Source organism: Haemaphysalis longicornis, unplaced genomic scaffold (genome assembly GCF_048455015.1).
Source record: "Haemaphysalis longicornis isolate Haplotype H1 unplaced genomic scaffold, Haemaphysalis longicornis Haplotype H1 scaffold_3, whole genome shotgun sequence".
In the NCBI taxonomy this organism is placed as follows: Eukaryota; Metazoa; Arthropoda; class Arachnida; order Ixodida; family Ixodidae; genus Haemaphysalis; species Haemaphysalis longicornis.
In genome coordinates this window covers 74055415-74071733 of record NW_027526335.1, presented here as the reverse complement: position 1 = coordinate 74071733, position 16319 = coordinate 74055415, and the positions used below count along the sequence as shown (strand labels likewise).

At 47.5% G+C, this 16319-nt stretch overlaps 2 protein-coding genes across 3 annotated transcripts in view; both read right to left on the bottom strand.

Annotated features, from left to right (window-relative positions):
• Window positions 1-12679, bottom strand: part of LOC144174636 (lysosomal alpha-glucosidase-like) — a 78170-nt gene extending 65491 nt beyond the window's left edge. Inside the window, exon 1 of the mRNA XM_077703422.1 lies at window positions 12527-12679. Within this exon, the coding sequence (XP_077559548.1) occupies window positions 12527-12624 (98 nt within the window). The 5' untranslated portion in view covers window positions 12625-12679. The remainder of the gene's footprint in view (window positions 1-12526) is intronic.
• Window positions 12680-14093: 1414 nt separating this feature from the next.
• The window catches only part of LOC144174635 (lysosomal alpha-glucosidase-like), a 49156-nt gene continuing 46930 nt past the window's right edge, over window positions 14094-16319 (bottom strand). For both annotated transcript variants that reach the window (XM_077703420.1, XM_077703421.1), the window contains one exon: window positions 14094-14353. In XM_077703420.1, the coding sequence (XP_077559546.1) occupies window positions 14291-14353 (63 nt within the window). In that variant the 3' untranslated portion in view covers window positions 14094-14290. The remainder of the gene's footprint in view (window positions 14354-16319) is intronic.

Below are 16319 nucleotides of genomic sequence, written 5' to 3'. Positions count from 1 at the left end.
TTGTGCCACCCTTGAAAGGTAACACCCTCCCCTTCGACATTGTCCCCTCCTACCCACCCGTCTGTATCGCTTATCACCTCTGTTACCTTTATCGCCCCGTCATAATTCAGAGAACAGACTAGTCAAGCTCTTCGACCGATATCAATGCTCCAGCCTTCACTCGCATTCACTTTAACGAAACGTCTTTTTTTTACTTTTCTGTGCTTTCTGCCGGTTGGCCATGGCAAATGTGCCCAGAGCTCTTTGATCTTAATTCGATTCAGCGAACCACTCTCTTAGCGAAATCGCAACCTTTATTCAAATTATAAAGTCTTTTACCGAAGTGACACATATCCAGACCCAAGTGTATGCATTTTAGACCCTATTACGCGGAGTGTGTCAACAGCTTCTTCGATTTAGAGCGTACTAGCAGGTTGCAAACGCCTACTGACGTACTGGCGGTGTCCCCGTCACTAGTGACACCCACCGCGGTGGCTGAGCGACTTTGGCATTGTGCTGCAGAGACCAAGGACGCGGGTTGGATCCCTGCTTTTCGGATGGAGGTGAAAAGCGAAAACGCCCGTGTGTCCGAGATTTCGGGTGCACGTTAAAGAACCCCAGGTGGCGCACTTTGAAGATATCCAGTCGTGAAGAACTTTCAGCGGCAAATCTATGCGAGGTGCAACAGCCCGGACTCCGACGAAGGGAGAGGGGCCACCATCTCTGCTGTTTTTGCGGCCTTGAACGATTAGCGCAAGCTGAGCCATTTTTTTTTTACTTCTAGGACTCCTAACCACTTCTTGTGATGTCGGGAATGCGATAGCAATAGAGCTGAATTGTATTTTGTATTTATTGAACTTTTTGACAAGCAAGTTGCCATGGTGGCGAGGCAAAAATGCCACTGCAATAGTCGCCTGACTAGGCCCGTAGCACAGCGCAAGCGACAGGAACAGAAGCAACCATACGTACCTTAATACATAAAAGTAAATACAACCACAGACACTTTAAGTGCAATAGACAATAAATGTACTACACACTGCAAAGATATATAAATGAACAGACAAACCCGCCTTTTTGCATAACAAAACAAACAATAACATTTAAATGAAAATAACAATATGGTGAGGCAATCCCTCCGCTTTCGCAGAGGAAACGAAAATAGCGTAAACATATACAAAAAATAACCGAGAAATACAATAAAACTGTACACTTAATGTAGAAAACACATTTTTGCTTTTTATCTGAAAGCGGCTGCCGAGCAACTCTTCAGGAGATCAGGAATTTGCCATTTAAATCATTGTGTGCCATAATAAGTTGTAATGCATATTTTTATAAAGTTTTTGTGCCAAAAACTACTATATGCCACTTCAGTGTTAGTGTAGTTAAAATGAAAAAGCTATGGGTCAGCTTTAAATTCCAAAAACCTAGTTTCAGCCAGTCGTTGATTGTACAAAGACTGATTCAACGTCAAGTATGAAATCTTGTTGAAAGTATGGAAATGTATAGGCATAGTTTCAGCGAATACGGATGGTCGGCAGACCCTTCTTGTGCATACGATGCAAGCCTACCATGAACGATCTTGACGCAACTCCCCATACAATCAAACAATAATGCAACCGTTAGGCAAAATAAAGTTGCCTTTTTATTAGAGGTGTGGGAATATCAAATTTTTTGACTACGACTCGAATACGAATATCTAGCTTCGAATATCGAATGGAATATCGATTATTAAGGGGGTACGTGGCTTTCGAAATGAGCTGTTTTATTTCTGTGGGAATTTTGATGAGAATTAGCACAGCAACTCGAAATGCTTCTCTGATAACACCTTAAAATTTTCAAATTAATATTTTTAAAACTTTATAACTTTGAAAACCTAATATTTATAAAATGTTATTTCCGTTCACCTTGTACCGAGCTTGAGAACATGATACAAAACTTGTTCGAAGTGCTTTGCATTCCCAAACGAATGGACGAGGTCATGACAGTCTTAGATTGTTTTATTTACAAAACTTTTTTTATTTAGTTTTCAGTTGTTTAGAGGTTAATGCACAACAGGCATATAGACCATAAACTATTTGAATACAAAATTCACAAAAAGTAAACTTTAAAAACAAAAGTGTCACGACCTTAACTGTTCAAACAATGTATCGCGAAGAACGGAATCAAATACGGCCCAGCGGTCACGAATGAATAAGGAACAAGCGAGGCAGGTGGCAAATACAAACATTCACAGCATATCCACGGGGTGAATGATGATGAGTGGGCGAAGCTCCTGAGGGGAAATCATCGGTAAAACCGTGACTCTTCAGTGAAAGTTCGCCCACTACATCTGTGTCCGAACGTAACGTCTAGAAAGACTCGCTTAAACCGCGCGTCGGCACCTTGGGGCTGAGCTCGCCTGATGCGTTTTGCAGACGCCTCACGAGCTCTCACTGCATCGGGGTCTGCCTGCCGATACGCGCGCTTTCTCGCCGCTTCCCGTTCTCTGACGTTTTGGAGATCCTCCTCGCGCCGCAGCCGTGCCGCTTCGCGTACGGCAAGGTCATCGCGCCGTTGCCGTGACGCTTGGGCCTCTCGTTCTCGAACGCTGGGATCTTGGCGGCGTCGTCGCGCAGCCAGACGACACGCTTCGGCCTCCCGCTCTCGTACCGCAGGATCTTGGCGGCGGCGTCGCGCAGTTTCACGGAGCGCTTCTGCCTCGCGGGCTCGCACATCTGCAGCCTTATCCATCGGGCGACTCCGAGCGCGCGCCAACAGCGAACGGATTTTATTACAACGCTCCCCGCCATCTAGTAAACAATCCAAGAACTAAACTAGAGGTAGCCACGCCATCTAGTAAACAATCCAAGCGCATCTTTTCATCTTATACAAGTACCGCCATCTACTAAACAATCCAAGAACTAAACTAGAAGTAGCCACGCCATCTAGTAAACAATCCAAGAACTAAACTAGAGGTGGCTACATACATACGTCGAGGATGGACAGACCCACGCCCTAAGGAGCTTCGCCCCTAAAAAACTGTTCCGAGAAAACGGCTTCCGAAGTTGCAACATAGATTTCATTCATCAAAAGTCGCTAGAGTTGTAGCCTTTCGTGTCCTCTTAACACGGGGCTTCTGGAATGCCTTGCCTCGAAATTGGAGGGCCTTTTGCAGCCTTTTTCTTCCCACAAAACATCATTTTCAGCTCCTCTGTGAAGAGTACATAGCCAAGTTTGCGGACCAAACGGGGGAGAGATGGCTTTCCATGCAAAGTAGGATAGCTGGTTGCTTGCATTGCAGTGGACAACTTGCCTCTGCAGTGTTGTCAGCATGGCAACAAGAGAAGCACTTTGTTTAATGAAATTTGAGAACTGATTTTTGTCTTCTTTTATGCTTATAATTTTGCCTGGAGTAGCAGCTTACGTGCAGGCGTTCATTGCTAAAAGTTTACATACCGCAACAATGCAAATGAACTACTTTAAAGCTTGGTATATTACTCTGCATAACTTCAACTTCAATGCATGAACATTTTTTGTGCTCTTGAAATTCAGGACATTCAGTATTCCTCGCAGCACAGACAGTATGCACGAAACTATAAATGTACGCATTGGTATTGTTAATTTCCCTAAAAAATCAATTCGTTAGAATCTACTACAGTAACGTATACATTTTTAAATTAAAAAGAGTAGTAGTGCGGCATTATTGGAACGTACTGTTGTTCAATTGCGAAATATTTTTAACGCGGTCGACACGTTTTTATTCGTAACTCCGACCTGTTTGTATGATTACTTGAAGTGCACTGGAAACGTTGCAAAAGAAAGCGATATGGCTCGCCCGCACCGTGGCGCTCGCATATGACAGCATGCCATACTTTTTTAATCCCTGACATGGCCCGTCAGGTCGCTATTAAGATTAAATCTAACATAGCAGGAGTAAAGTTTTCCTTCGCACTCCTCCCCCAAAGGTGGCTCCGCTGGTACCGCCGTCAGCCGATGAGGACCAGACGAGATGTTCGCCAGTGCGGCCGACGATCTGTTAAGCCGCCGGAGGCGGCCGTCGAGGAGTCGATGGGTTCGGTGGTTGCTGGATTCCGGTAGCCATTAGACGCAGGCTTGGGTACGATATAACTTGGAGTTTATGGGCAGTACTATTTACAAGAGAAATTTACAATATTTACATAAAATGGGGTAACTCGTTACAACTCTCGGCATAGCCGAAGGTACAGGGTACCTACAAACGAGAATGGACCCAAGTGGTGGATCTTAGAAGAACGCTTGGCATAGCCGATGGCGCGAAGCGCCTGCAAGAAGTAAAATCCGACCCCCGGTAATGGGGTTCCTAGCATTTATAGGATTTGGGCAGCGCCCCTGCTGGTGCGAGAGTGCACATGATGTCAGGCGGATATCCGGGCTGACATCAGGGTGACATCAGCTCTCAAAGCCCCGGTTGGTCCACTACAAACAAATAAAACACACACACAAAAAAAGAACTAACCAATCGTAAACATGTCACCCCCGCGATCACATGACCCGATAATCCCTCTCATGCAACCCCTAGTCAGCTTTCCGCGAACGTTATTGCCACCGCTAAGCCAAGGCAAGGCCTCGGCTACACAAAGTCGCATACCGTGAGGAGTAGTCGCCCCACTATAGTTCATCTCACAAGCTACCTGCAGCACTGTGGAGGCTACATTGTTATCAATAGTGCGCCCGCTGAGGGCGCCTAATCCGCCGTGAAGGGGGTCCTGAAAGGACACTCCCTTCTCCCCTCTCGGCAAGTGGCACCGCACGGCCCCAGCGCCTTTTGTCGCTTCCTTCGCGGTGAGTTAGGCGCCCTGAGGGGGACAACAATGTAGCCTCCACAGTGCTGCAGGTAGCTTGTGAGATAAACTATAGGTTGAACGGGCGGTAACTGCTCCAAAGCGAAAGCCGGACGGCTTAGAACGGTCTAGACTAACGCCTTACAGCAACGTCTTAACGTCTCGCCGCTTCGCCTTTGTCCACGGGCGCTCGCCGGCACAATGAGGAAGTCGGGGCTAATCCCCTCCCGAGGCCAAAGACGGCCGCAGCCCGACCCGCGGGAAGAGCTGACCGCATACCAGCGCAACGAAGGTTCTCGGGAAAAGCACCCCCTCCTCTCGCCGCACAAAAGGAAGGAACGCGAGGCATGCGCTCGCGGCTTCCAACTTCGCGTCTCGCCGGTAAACAAAACGAGAATTACGCAGCGGGCTTACACCCCCATGCCAAGATTCTGCAATAACTTGAACTCAGTATTAGCAGAACAAAAAAAAATAATAAAAGTCAGCTGCATGTAGCTATTGTTTTTCACGCAGTTCAGGGCTTAGAACTGAAACTAAAAATGACACAATATAACGTGAGACACGCTACACCCTGACACAACAATACCGCAATGCTAGACAGAAGGAACAGAAAAAAAAACACGTAGAAACACCACAGGTACACTGGTTGCCACTGGCTAGACGATTGTTCATACGGCCACTTCTTCAGTGTTCCGTTTTCGTCTACGCGCACACACTCGCACAGACACCGGCACCGGTGGCCTCCCCACGCTGTTTCCCGGCCAGTGCGTATGTCAGAGCCGTTACTGCGCCTCATTCCAGCACTCGTTCGGGAGGCGGGACAGGGTATCCGCGTTGGCGTGTGCCTCGCCTTTCCGGTATTTTACCACAATGTTATACCGCTGCAATGCCCTTTAACCCGCTATCTCTGGCCCACACACAGCTCTGACACAACAGTGGCAGCGGGGAAAGAAATGAGGAGACTCACCCACTTTAGCTGCGTCAAGTGTGGCTAGCGGCCTGTGGTCGCTCGAGGTTTCCGCGGTTCGGCGTTCACGCCAGGCTTCCTAGTGATGCTGTCGATCGGTGACTCCGCCCAGGGTGGTTGTGGCTCTGTCGACGTTCGGCTGCTCCGCAGCCAGGGGCGACGATCCCAGATCTCGCCGCGGTGAAGTTCCGCAAAGTTGTTTCGCCCGAGGCGAATCGCCAGAGGCGATGCAGGTGTCGTACCGTTGCTTCCGGATACCAGCCTGTCCGACTGCGCCAGTAAAGATTTCCTTCTCTCTCCTCCCCCAAAGGTGGATCCGCTGGTGCCACCGTCAGCCGATGAGGCCCAGAGTGGTTGTTTGCCGGTGCGGCCGATGATCTGTTAAGCCGCCGGAGGCGGCCGTCGAGGAGTCGATGGGTTCGGTGGTTGCTGGATTCCGGTAGCCATTAGACGCAGGCTTGGGTACGATATAACTTGGAGTTTATGGGCAGTACTATTTACAAGAGAAATTTACAATATTTACATAAAATGGGGTAACTCGTTACAACTCTCTGCATAGCCGAAGGTACAGGGTACCTACAAACGAGAATGGACCCAAGTGGTGGATCTTAGAAGAACGCTCGGCATAGCCGATGGCGCGAAGCGCCTGCAAGAAGTAAAATCTGACCCCCGGTAATGGGGTTCCTAGCATTTATAGGATTTGGGCAGCGCCCCTGCTGGTGCGAGAGTGCACATGATGTCAGGCGGATATCCGGGCTGACATCAGGGTGACATCAGCTCTCAAAGCCCCGATTGGTCCACTACAAACAAATAAAACACACACACAAAAAAAGAACTAACCAATCGTAAACATGTCACCCCCGCGATCACATGACCCGATAATCTCTCTCATGCAACCCCTAGTCAGCTTTCCGCGAACGTTATTGCCACCGCTAAGCCAAGGCAAGGCCTCGGCTACACAAAGTCGCATACCGTGAGTAGTAGTCGCCCCACTAGGTTGAACGGGCGGTAACTGCTCCAAAGCGAAAGCCGGGCGGCTTAGAACGGTCTAGACTAACGCCTTACAGCAACGTCTTAACGTCTCGCCGCTTCGCCTTTGTCCACGGGCGCTCGCCGGCACAATGAGGAAGTCGGGGCTAATCCCCTCCCGAGGCCAAGGACGGCCGCCGCCCGACCCGCGGGAAGAGCTGACCGCATACCAGCGCAACGAAGGTTCTCGGGAAAAGCTACCCCTCCTATCGCCGCACAAAAGGAAGGAACGCGAGGCATGCGCTCGCGGCTTCCAACTTCGCGTCTCGCCGGTAAACAAAACGAGAATTACGCAGCGGGCTTACAGCAGGCATCAATTACAATGACTGGCGTTCATTCGTAAAAGGTTGCGCAGTCAGGCGATGCTCCAATGCGCAGCGGTTACGCCGTGCGCGCTGCCGCTTTTGATGCGTCGGCCGTTTCTTTCCCAAGACTAGCAAGCCCACTGTGAAGCTTAGCAATAACTAAGCGTGTAAGCATCGCAAATCAGACAAAAAGTTCACTTCGCGAACCGCTATCACAAGCGCGCACACCGCGTTTTACCCTCCAGGTTGAAGTCACGCACACCACGAATGGTTCAATGACCTCCGCCTTTCGAGCCAGGAGTCTTTCCGTAATCTGGCTCGTGATAGGCATAGCCATCGCGATAATGTCTGTGTTGAATGCCACAGCAGATAAAATGACTGGATAGGAACTTGGCCGCGCGAAGCAGCCAAAAATGAACTCTGAAACGCGCACTACGCAGTTCATGCGGCCGCCATCTTGCATTTCCGCAGCGACGCCCAATTAGGAGGGCCGTTTCAACGCGCCCCGACCGGAAGCCCAACCGCGCTTCAGCATCTGTTTCTGGCTTTGTTTGTGCGTCTTTCTTCTTCTGTCGTTCGTGCCTTTGTGATTGAACGAAGATAAAAGAGACGGGCAGGACCGGAAAGAGGATCGCTCGGCCGATCCAATGGTACCAAAAAGGCCATGCCTGGCGGAACCATTGCGGAGATACGGCACTCCAAAAATTGCCGTTTTTTCGCCCTTTAGTGGTGATATTTTGTCACCGCGGCTGGCAAAATGATTTTTTATGCCACTTTGCCACGGTTTTCGGCGGAACACCTTCGCAAACGCACAGGATAGGAAACATAGAACCAGAATATGTGTGGCTTTAAAAAAAACGATGGTTTGGTCATTTTTCTGAAGTTGAAAGCCGCGTACCCTTTTAAACAAATCAATCCAATTATTCTAAAATAGACGAATATTCCAATCCTTTCGAATATTCAAAATATTTCGAATACATAGTTCTTGATGCGAATACGAATATAATATATTTAATATTTGAGTAGTATCCGAAATTTTCGAATATTCGCACACCCCTACTCTTTATTCTAGTCGGCAACAGGGCTCAAAATTTACTTAGCACGCCTATGCGTTGCGCAATATTACGTTTTACAGAAGCAGCATGACGCCCCCAACAAAAAGTTTTTCGGGAGATACTACACCCAGAAACTTGTATTCGGAAACTCATTCCTAAGGTCTAGGTTTAAAGGTAAACATCCGAAAGAGTATCAGGTCTGTTATTAGAGCAGAAAAATATATACTTCGTTTTAATAATGTTCAACTGTGGAAGAGATGAATTTTCAATTGTGGAATTATTCTTCAATTGTGGAACGGAGACCCCGGTATCGTGTGCGCCACTATGTTTCCCAGCGGCTGTTTATGTAGATGGTTCCGAGTCCTTCGCTGCATAGACCGCACCGATGAAATTGGCAGAACAACGGTCGCGTGGAAGGCAGCGCATTCATTCTATTCAATGTATAATGGCGTTAAGCCTACACGTATCCAGGGGGTGTCTTCCCCCCCGTTATCATCATCGTCGTCGTCATCGTTTTCTCATTGCGAAATTCCCATCCTCTTTTGATTACTGTGACTGAAAGGCTTCGCCAGTCCCGCTTCTTGGCCCTACACATACTCTGATAACGGTGACGCGCTTGGCTTCTCCCCTAATTGGTGCTTGCGTTATTAAACCTTGTTCAAATTTCCCCTGAGTGCCGTATACACAGCTTTACAGCGTTCCTACGTCGAAAGGTGCAACCCTAGGTTCGCCTTTAGTCATCTAGAATCCACAGGCCCAGTGGTCCTGGAGCTCCAATCTCCTAGCTCCGTTCCTGGCTTCCTTCAATCCCTGGCTCGAATCCCACCCAGTTCAAGATTTTCCAATTTTTTTTTAACTCAGTTAGTTACTTTGCTTACGGAAAAAAAAAGTGGCGCCATTTCGACGAACATTCATTGAATTTATTTTTATTCTTTCAGAAGTCGGCCATTTCGTGTGCCGTGTATGCAGCTAGGGGTTTCGACCAATATAGTTAACTAATACTTTCGCAGTAAACAATTTTACTGGAAATATTTCCTTCTGTCCTTGGTGTGCCCGCCTCACCATGGTCCTTTAAAACACGAAACGGCTTCAACCGTTTTTGAGGCATATTTTCAGGTAGCGGGGGGCCTACAGTGACGGTTCCACTGCCTTTAATGCGAAATGCGCGCAATGGTGTTTTGCCGAAAGGTATCGACAACCAAAGGCTGCGCAGGCGGCTTGCAGCCCGGGAGCTAGCTGCAACTTGCGGTGTGGGCTAAGCTCGGCTGTTAAATTTAGCCCACCCATGACGATGGCTTATCCACTAAACTCTTCGGCTGCCACGCGGGAAGCTATAAGCGGTTGTCCTAGCTGCTACGCACGGAAAATGATGTAGACTTACAGTCCCAGCTTTATTTCCTGGACTTGCTTATCCTCTTCACTTAACTTCCGAGAACGGCTGTCTCCTGGCTTATACTGCCGCAAGTTGGCTTTATTTTCCCAGCGTACACTTGCAGAATGGCTCATGTTACGGAACGAATTAAGTTCTCCGGCGACTCCTGCATTTACCATTTCTGGGAACAGGACGGAAGGAAAAAGTGGTCGGGTAAACGTTGTGATGTCCGCGTTGCCGTAACAAATTCGTAACACGGTTTCCAGATTGTCGTTTGAACGTCATAGTAGCTGTACTGCAGTCAGTTGAGGGAGCGACTTGTTGCATAGAGGGGAAAAAAAGGTGCTTGGGACCTATGTAGCCAACGTTCCCGACTGCGTGCGATGTTTTTTGTATATCCTTCTTATTTCTCTTGTAAGCTCAACGTCCGTTTGCATTTGCCACCAAGAGGTGCTTTCCATTTTCTTAGTGTTCCTTTCTTTCCGTCTGTTAGGTCATTGCGCGTCCTTTAATCGCAGAATATGAACCGTGTTTTACTACAAGCAAAAACGTGTCAGCATGGATGCACGTTCCTGTGCGTGTTCTGCTTCTCGGCCCATGCCCTCAGCGAAAGACCGGGAATTTCTTAGAACCGCGGCCACTTCCTGTTACCTTTTCTGCTTAATTAAGTCAGGTGTATATCAACTAAGCGCTGGAGCGCCCTTCAGTAGAACGGGTCCTGTGAAGCGTGGTTATTATTACGTTTCCAGTATGTGATAACGATATATAATTTGAAAGTTAATACTGACAACTTCTTACCCACGGTGCTTAGCTCATGAGGATTCATTAAATATCCACAGAAAAGAATTTTGCCATTTATCCCTCAAGGATGTCGAGTTGAAGAACACTACCTTCGATCCTCTGAGTGATGTTGGTAGTACGTTAAACTTGCCGTAATTTTGTCGTTGGTCCTCTTTTAAACCATTGTCACTTTTAAGTTGCCAGACTCAATTTAAGTTTCCAAGTGACAATTTGAACGAAACGCCCTTCAACGTCATTGTAATTTTACAGATTAGAGTATGTACAAGGTGGAAGGAGTGGTCTGGTGGTTGGACATTAGACCTTTTGTTGCGCTTTCCATTGCTGAAACATTTCGTAGTCGTGAGATTAGGGACACTCAAGTCCCCACGATTCCATTCGTACAGTGAGCTCAGTAACTGAATACGTTCCCTGCATATAACTTGTTGTTTTGTTGTTTATCACTTAAATTGTTAGTGTTGTAAATCCGACACTGCAAGTTCAGGCTAGGACAGTTTAACAGCTACCTGGTAAGCATGATGCCAACATGGTTGTTTTAAATTTTGCGAATTTCCACCATTTACAGTTAGTTACAAGAAGGTGTCTGTATTGGTTCCTGCATTGCCCCAATAATTTGCGAAGTCTTTTTAGCCGATTGTGACAAACGCATTGCAGCACGCCTCAACCACAGTATAGTTAACTGTTTTAGATATGTTGATGATTTCATTGTGTTTGTGGATGTGGACAGCCATCAGGACAGACGTGGGGTGATTGACAGTGTTTTAGATGGTGTTAGGACGTGTTCAAAGGGATTGAAGTTCACTTTTGAGGAACCTGATAACGGAACCATTCAATTTCTGGATCTGAAGCTTTGTGTTATGGAGGGGCACATATGCTGGACGTACCAACCGCGCTCAAAGAAGCAGATTTTGAATTACACTTCTGTCCACTCCAATGTGGTTAAGCGTGGCATAGCGGCTAACTGCCAGCGCGGTGCCCTCCGGAAGTCGTGAGCTCACAAAGTAGCTAGTAGTGTGCAAGCTCAAGTGGTTCGATCGTCTGACGGATGCGGGCTTCCCTTTGGAGTTGATGGCTTCGGTCGCAGAAAGCCTCATCAAGGAGGTTAAAGCCAGTAAGGGCCCTCCAAGGGAAGAAGACGCCAACCGGGAGAGGTTGCGACGCGTAGCCGTGCCATACATGCATCAGCTCACGCACCGCCTCAAAAAAGTGGGGGAAAAATGCGGCGTGGAAGTGCTGGCCACCGCGCCTGGCAAGCTGGTGCGGATGTGCCACGCCGTAAACGAAAAGCCACGCCAAGCTGGCACCAAAAAACATGCCACCAGTTTTGTCACCTGCAAAGAAGGTGTCATCTACCGCATTCCGCTGTCCTGTGGCAAATGCTACGTGGGACAGACGGGGCGGTGTTTAAACGACAGGCTGAGAGAGCACCGTGCAGCAGTTTCATCGCTTGCGGCGGGAGGCCATCTGGCCGATCATTGCAAGCGGTGCCCTGGTTGTACGCCGGCGTTCAATAAAGCACGTGTTTTAGGATCTGGACGTGACCAAACTAGTCGCGACATTAACGAGGCACTTTATATCTATAAGGAAGGAGTTAATTGTGTGAGCACTCCTTCAATCACTCTTACAGATAAGGAGATAGGCTACCCCGAGGGCGCATGTGCTAGACATAGGCAGGCTTGTGTGGGGTTGTGAAGGGAAAGGCCGTGGTTATATGTTATCTTTCTTTGTTTCACAGACGCTAAGTAAAATTTCAGTTGTAGTCTAGCGAGTGTCTTGTATACTTCTTCGTACGCGTCTCTTTTTCACTAGTAAAATCCATTTCCACCATTTAATTCGCGAAAGTTCAGCGGCCAACTCGAAATTTCCAAACAAGCCTTCACCGGACCTCCACCAACCATTCTTTTCTTCCGCCCGCACCTTGCGCAACCATTCGCGACAACTCTAGCTGGTCTGCGGCCATGTATTTCCCATCATACACAATATCTGTGGCCTAGAAGCAGCACCACACGTGGAGAAAAAGTGAACCCCATTGCACTAGAAAGCTGCTGAGCATTTATTTTCCGGTCTTCTTGTCTGCCCTCAGTTAGAACCGCTGTCACAGTTTTCTTCGTAAAACCATGCAAAGCTAAGCCAACTATGCGTCTAAGTCAACGATCCCCGGGTAAACGCAGCAACCGAGGATGCAGCAAATCCTTAATTAAGAACCGGTACAATTAACTCACCTCAAAAGCAGCAGCAGGGACCTATGCAGCCGCATGGCGACGCCTGAAAGCAGCGGGAGCCTCCTAACGCCCCTGACTGACATATCTCTGTCGCGCATCGGTGAAAGTGTATACTATCTCCTTCTTGTCTGCGGTACTTGAGCTCGGCAGTCGTACTGGCGTGACTTATCTGGCACCCCGTGGAGCGACCACCCCTTGTTTATCACCAGTTCCTCTGCGCGCCCACGCTTACGAAGATATAGTTGTGCCTCTAAATCAGTCGTCTACCATCGAGAACTATCGCCGCGGCAAAGGGTTGCGACAGCATCAGCAATGGAAACAAACAGCACAGGGCATAGCACGGCTTGGCAGAAACTACACGAACCAGACGCTTACATTGCCTGCAGTTTCTCTCCGCTTCGGCGGAAGCATGCTCAGGCACGCATGACTTGCATGCTAGCACCAGTCGAGCTCAGCACAGCACCGAGCTCTGTCTGTTTTCACAGGCAACGGAAACGCGTCAAGAGTTTCTTTATGCACTTTTCTTTTAGCTCATCGTGTTTGTTCAAGAATAGTATACCTTTCTTGTGTTCGACGAAGGTGGGAGTGAAATCCCAGTCAAACGAATTTTTTTATAGCATGTTGAAGTGGTCGCGAAGACAAATAGATTTCAGGCCTCTATTTCTCTGCCTGCTTTGCTTGAAATGCTCACAGGGTATGCAATTACCAGGCAAAGCGCGCCTGAAAAAATAGCGCGCCACACAAAAAAATGAATTTGGCAGGCACTCAGCCGATAAATAACGTAGCGCAAACGCGGGGTCGGGCCATACGGTGTTTACACCGTTTAATCCATCTGTAAGGTCGCATGCTCGAGCTTGTGGAAACCTCTAATTTCCTTGTCGGTTCGTACGGGAATAGTGCGCGCGCAGCCGGTTGGTGGCCCTATTTTACGAAAGGGGTCTTACACGCACTACACGCACCTAAATTCAACTCAGAATACTTGGTTTTGTATTAGCCCTACCAAGGTTGATTGATGATTGATTGATTGTAAGGTTTAACGCGCCGACGCAACGCAGGCGATGAGGCGCGCCGTAGTGGAGGGCTCCGGATTAATTTTGACCACCTGGGGTTCTTTAACGCTCGCCGAAATCTCATACTCACGGGCGTTTTTGCTTTCGCCTCCATCAGAAAAGCGGCCACAGCGGCCGGGAATCGAACCCGCGACCTCGTGCTCAGCAACGCAACGCCTTAGCCACTGAGCCACCGCGGCGGGTCCCTCCCAAGGTGCGGACGGTCATCTTAGGTGTTGACCGCAGAGAGCTCGGACAGAAGCTACCGGACGATGTCCCCCAATATGTTTCCTTGCGCTGGGCCTATAGTAACTACGCATAAATATTAACTATTACCGTTTAGATAATTTCGCGGCACGGAATAGCTGCGCACGAAGCCATGTTTTGCACGTGGCAGATGTCGGGTGAATTTACCATTGCTGACATTGAGTAACAAGTGTTCTTATAATAGAGCTCGTGAGGCATTTAACAACAAAAAGTAGCGTTTGCTTTTTTTTTTTTTCAAACACCAAGACAAGTTTGAAGAATGACATAGTTTATTCAGCTAGTTTCGTTGAAATGAAAACTGTGCTCTTGGGCGGGCTTTTAAATGGTTGCCCAAAAGGGAGCAATTAATATTAAGGGTACGCTTAACGCAAACAAGCACTGCCTCTAAAATGTTGAGTGCACTGTGCCTTGGTACACTATGCAATGCGAGAATATCGTCGAGTGGCTTTTATGACCAGAAAATGCTAAAGACTTCAACCATGGGTTGGTTCACTCCCACAATGGAAAGCACCTGAAAAAAAGTGGAGGTGGAGGAGGAGGAAGGAGGGAGGGTAAGTATTGGTCCAAGATAACGTGAACGGTTTTTGTAAGATCTCATATCAACATAACCAGTTGAGCTAGTTCAAAACAAAATGTTCGATCACCGGGAGTAGGCATATCCACTATAGCACATAACGGCAGTGCTAAAAGACAAAAAAAAAAGAAAAAGAAAACGTGCTGGGGAGAGCTGGCACGTCGTATATACAACGTCGCCATGCTGTTAGGACCCTTTAAGCCTTCGAAAAGGGCAGAGAAAGGGTAAGCAAAGAGAAGAAGGCTAAAATTCGAAGAACAGTAGGGCAGACAGGCAGCGGGCCTGTAGGAGCTAAGCCTATTTTAAGGGTATTTTACTTCTACCAGCTGAAGACACTTTATTAGCGTCGTGAATTTGTCAGTAACGCTGATGTTTTTTTTTTATGAAGAATATAGCAAGTGAGCTTAAATACCACCTACTCAAAGAAGCTTTTAGCTAGTATTCATAAATCTTCCCTAATCAGCCATCAAATGAATAGTAAAAATAAAAGACCATAAATGCATACATTTTGGGGTATTTCCACGTGCACAGTGACGGCGCTCGTCTTGTCCCTTTTTGTGCGCGTCATACTTTTCACAAGCACGTATTGAGGAACTAAACAAGCACGACATATCTCGAAAGTATACATTTGACTAATGTCTACGCTGTGGCAAAACATAAAAAAAACGTAATGGTCACAACGTCAACACCGACCCAACACATGCTGCAGAATGACCTCGCAAGGATTGCTCCTCACGGCATAGTACGAACAAAATCCCGAACCAACACTTTAATTTTCTATCCTCCTTTCACCTTGGTCGATATTGGAAAACATCGAAAGCCACCTCAGCAAGGAAATCCCAAAAGGCAAACTTGCAGCCAAGAGGACGGCCCCAACGACGACTCCGAACTGTCACTGGATAGGAGAAAATGTGCTTGAAGTGGAAGCAACCCTCTTGTAGGCCCCTCACTCATAACCCCGTTCTCCTACCAAGTGGCTTTTGCATTCTATTTCCCGAATGAAAGCTCATTTTACAGATGAAATCAAAGCGGAGGAACGGAATGATCACCTTTTCACCAGGGCACGCACCCGTGTGCGTGCTTGTGCATGTGTGCGTGCGTGAGTGCGTGTGTGCGTGCGAGTTTCAGAACACCTTTGTCCATCCTTGTCCATCATAGCGTTCGGTATTCTCGTGAATTCCTTCTACAGAGGAATCAACTCTGAAGTCTTCTCTTAGCGACGTAAATTATCCCTCACCACCAATATACACATCGGGGCAATTTGGCGGCTATCTCCGTTCAGTAAACGTTTCTTCCCCTCAACCTGGTATCACCTGACTAAGGGCAGCACTCTAACAGGAGGCCGTTGTAAGCACAAGGTTACACAACATTTTTTTTTCGCCGTAATTTGTATCACGCGAGCTTGTAGTGCCATCACCTCTCAGGGCGCGGATCGACCGCGTGACTTGTAAAACATAACGGGACAAACTATTTAATAATGAGTTTTCTGTATCTATTTCCTTTCTCTGTCACGCCACTGCAAAACAGCTTCATGCTCGAAGAACATGCGTTCGAGCTACGAACCGCTATGACAGCATCACTTTTCCCCAATGTAGTCAAGAGCTCCTTAAACCTGCCCCGTTAACGTAAAATAGTTCAACTTGATTCAGATATTGTATTTTCGCGCATATAACCCATCCCTGCATATAATCCACACCCCCACTTACAGCCCGCCGGAAAAGAAAAAATATCTTCGCGCATTGCCCGCACATTTTATACATATTTGATATTTCATATAAGACCAAATCTTCTGCTCAAGGAAGACATCACATACTATGTATACAGAAAAACGTATATTTAGCAAGTATAATACACTGAATGCGAGGCGAAAGTTAAAATTCACTCAATAAAAACTAATTCAAAG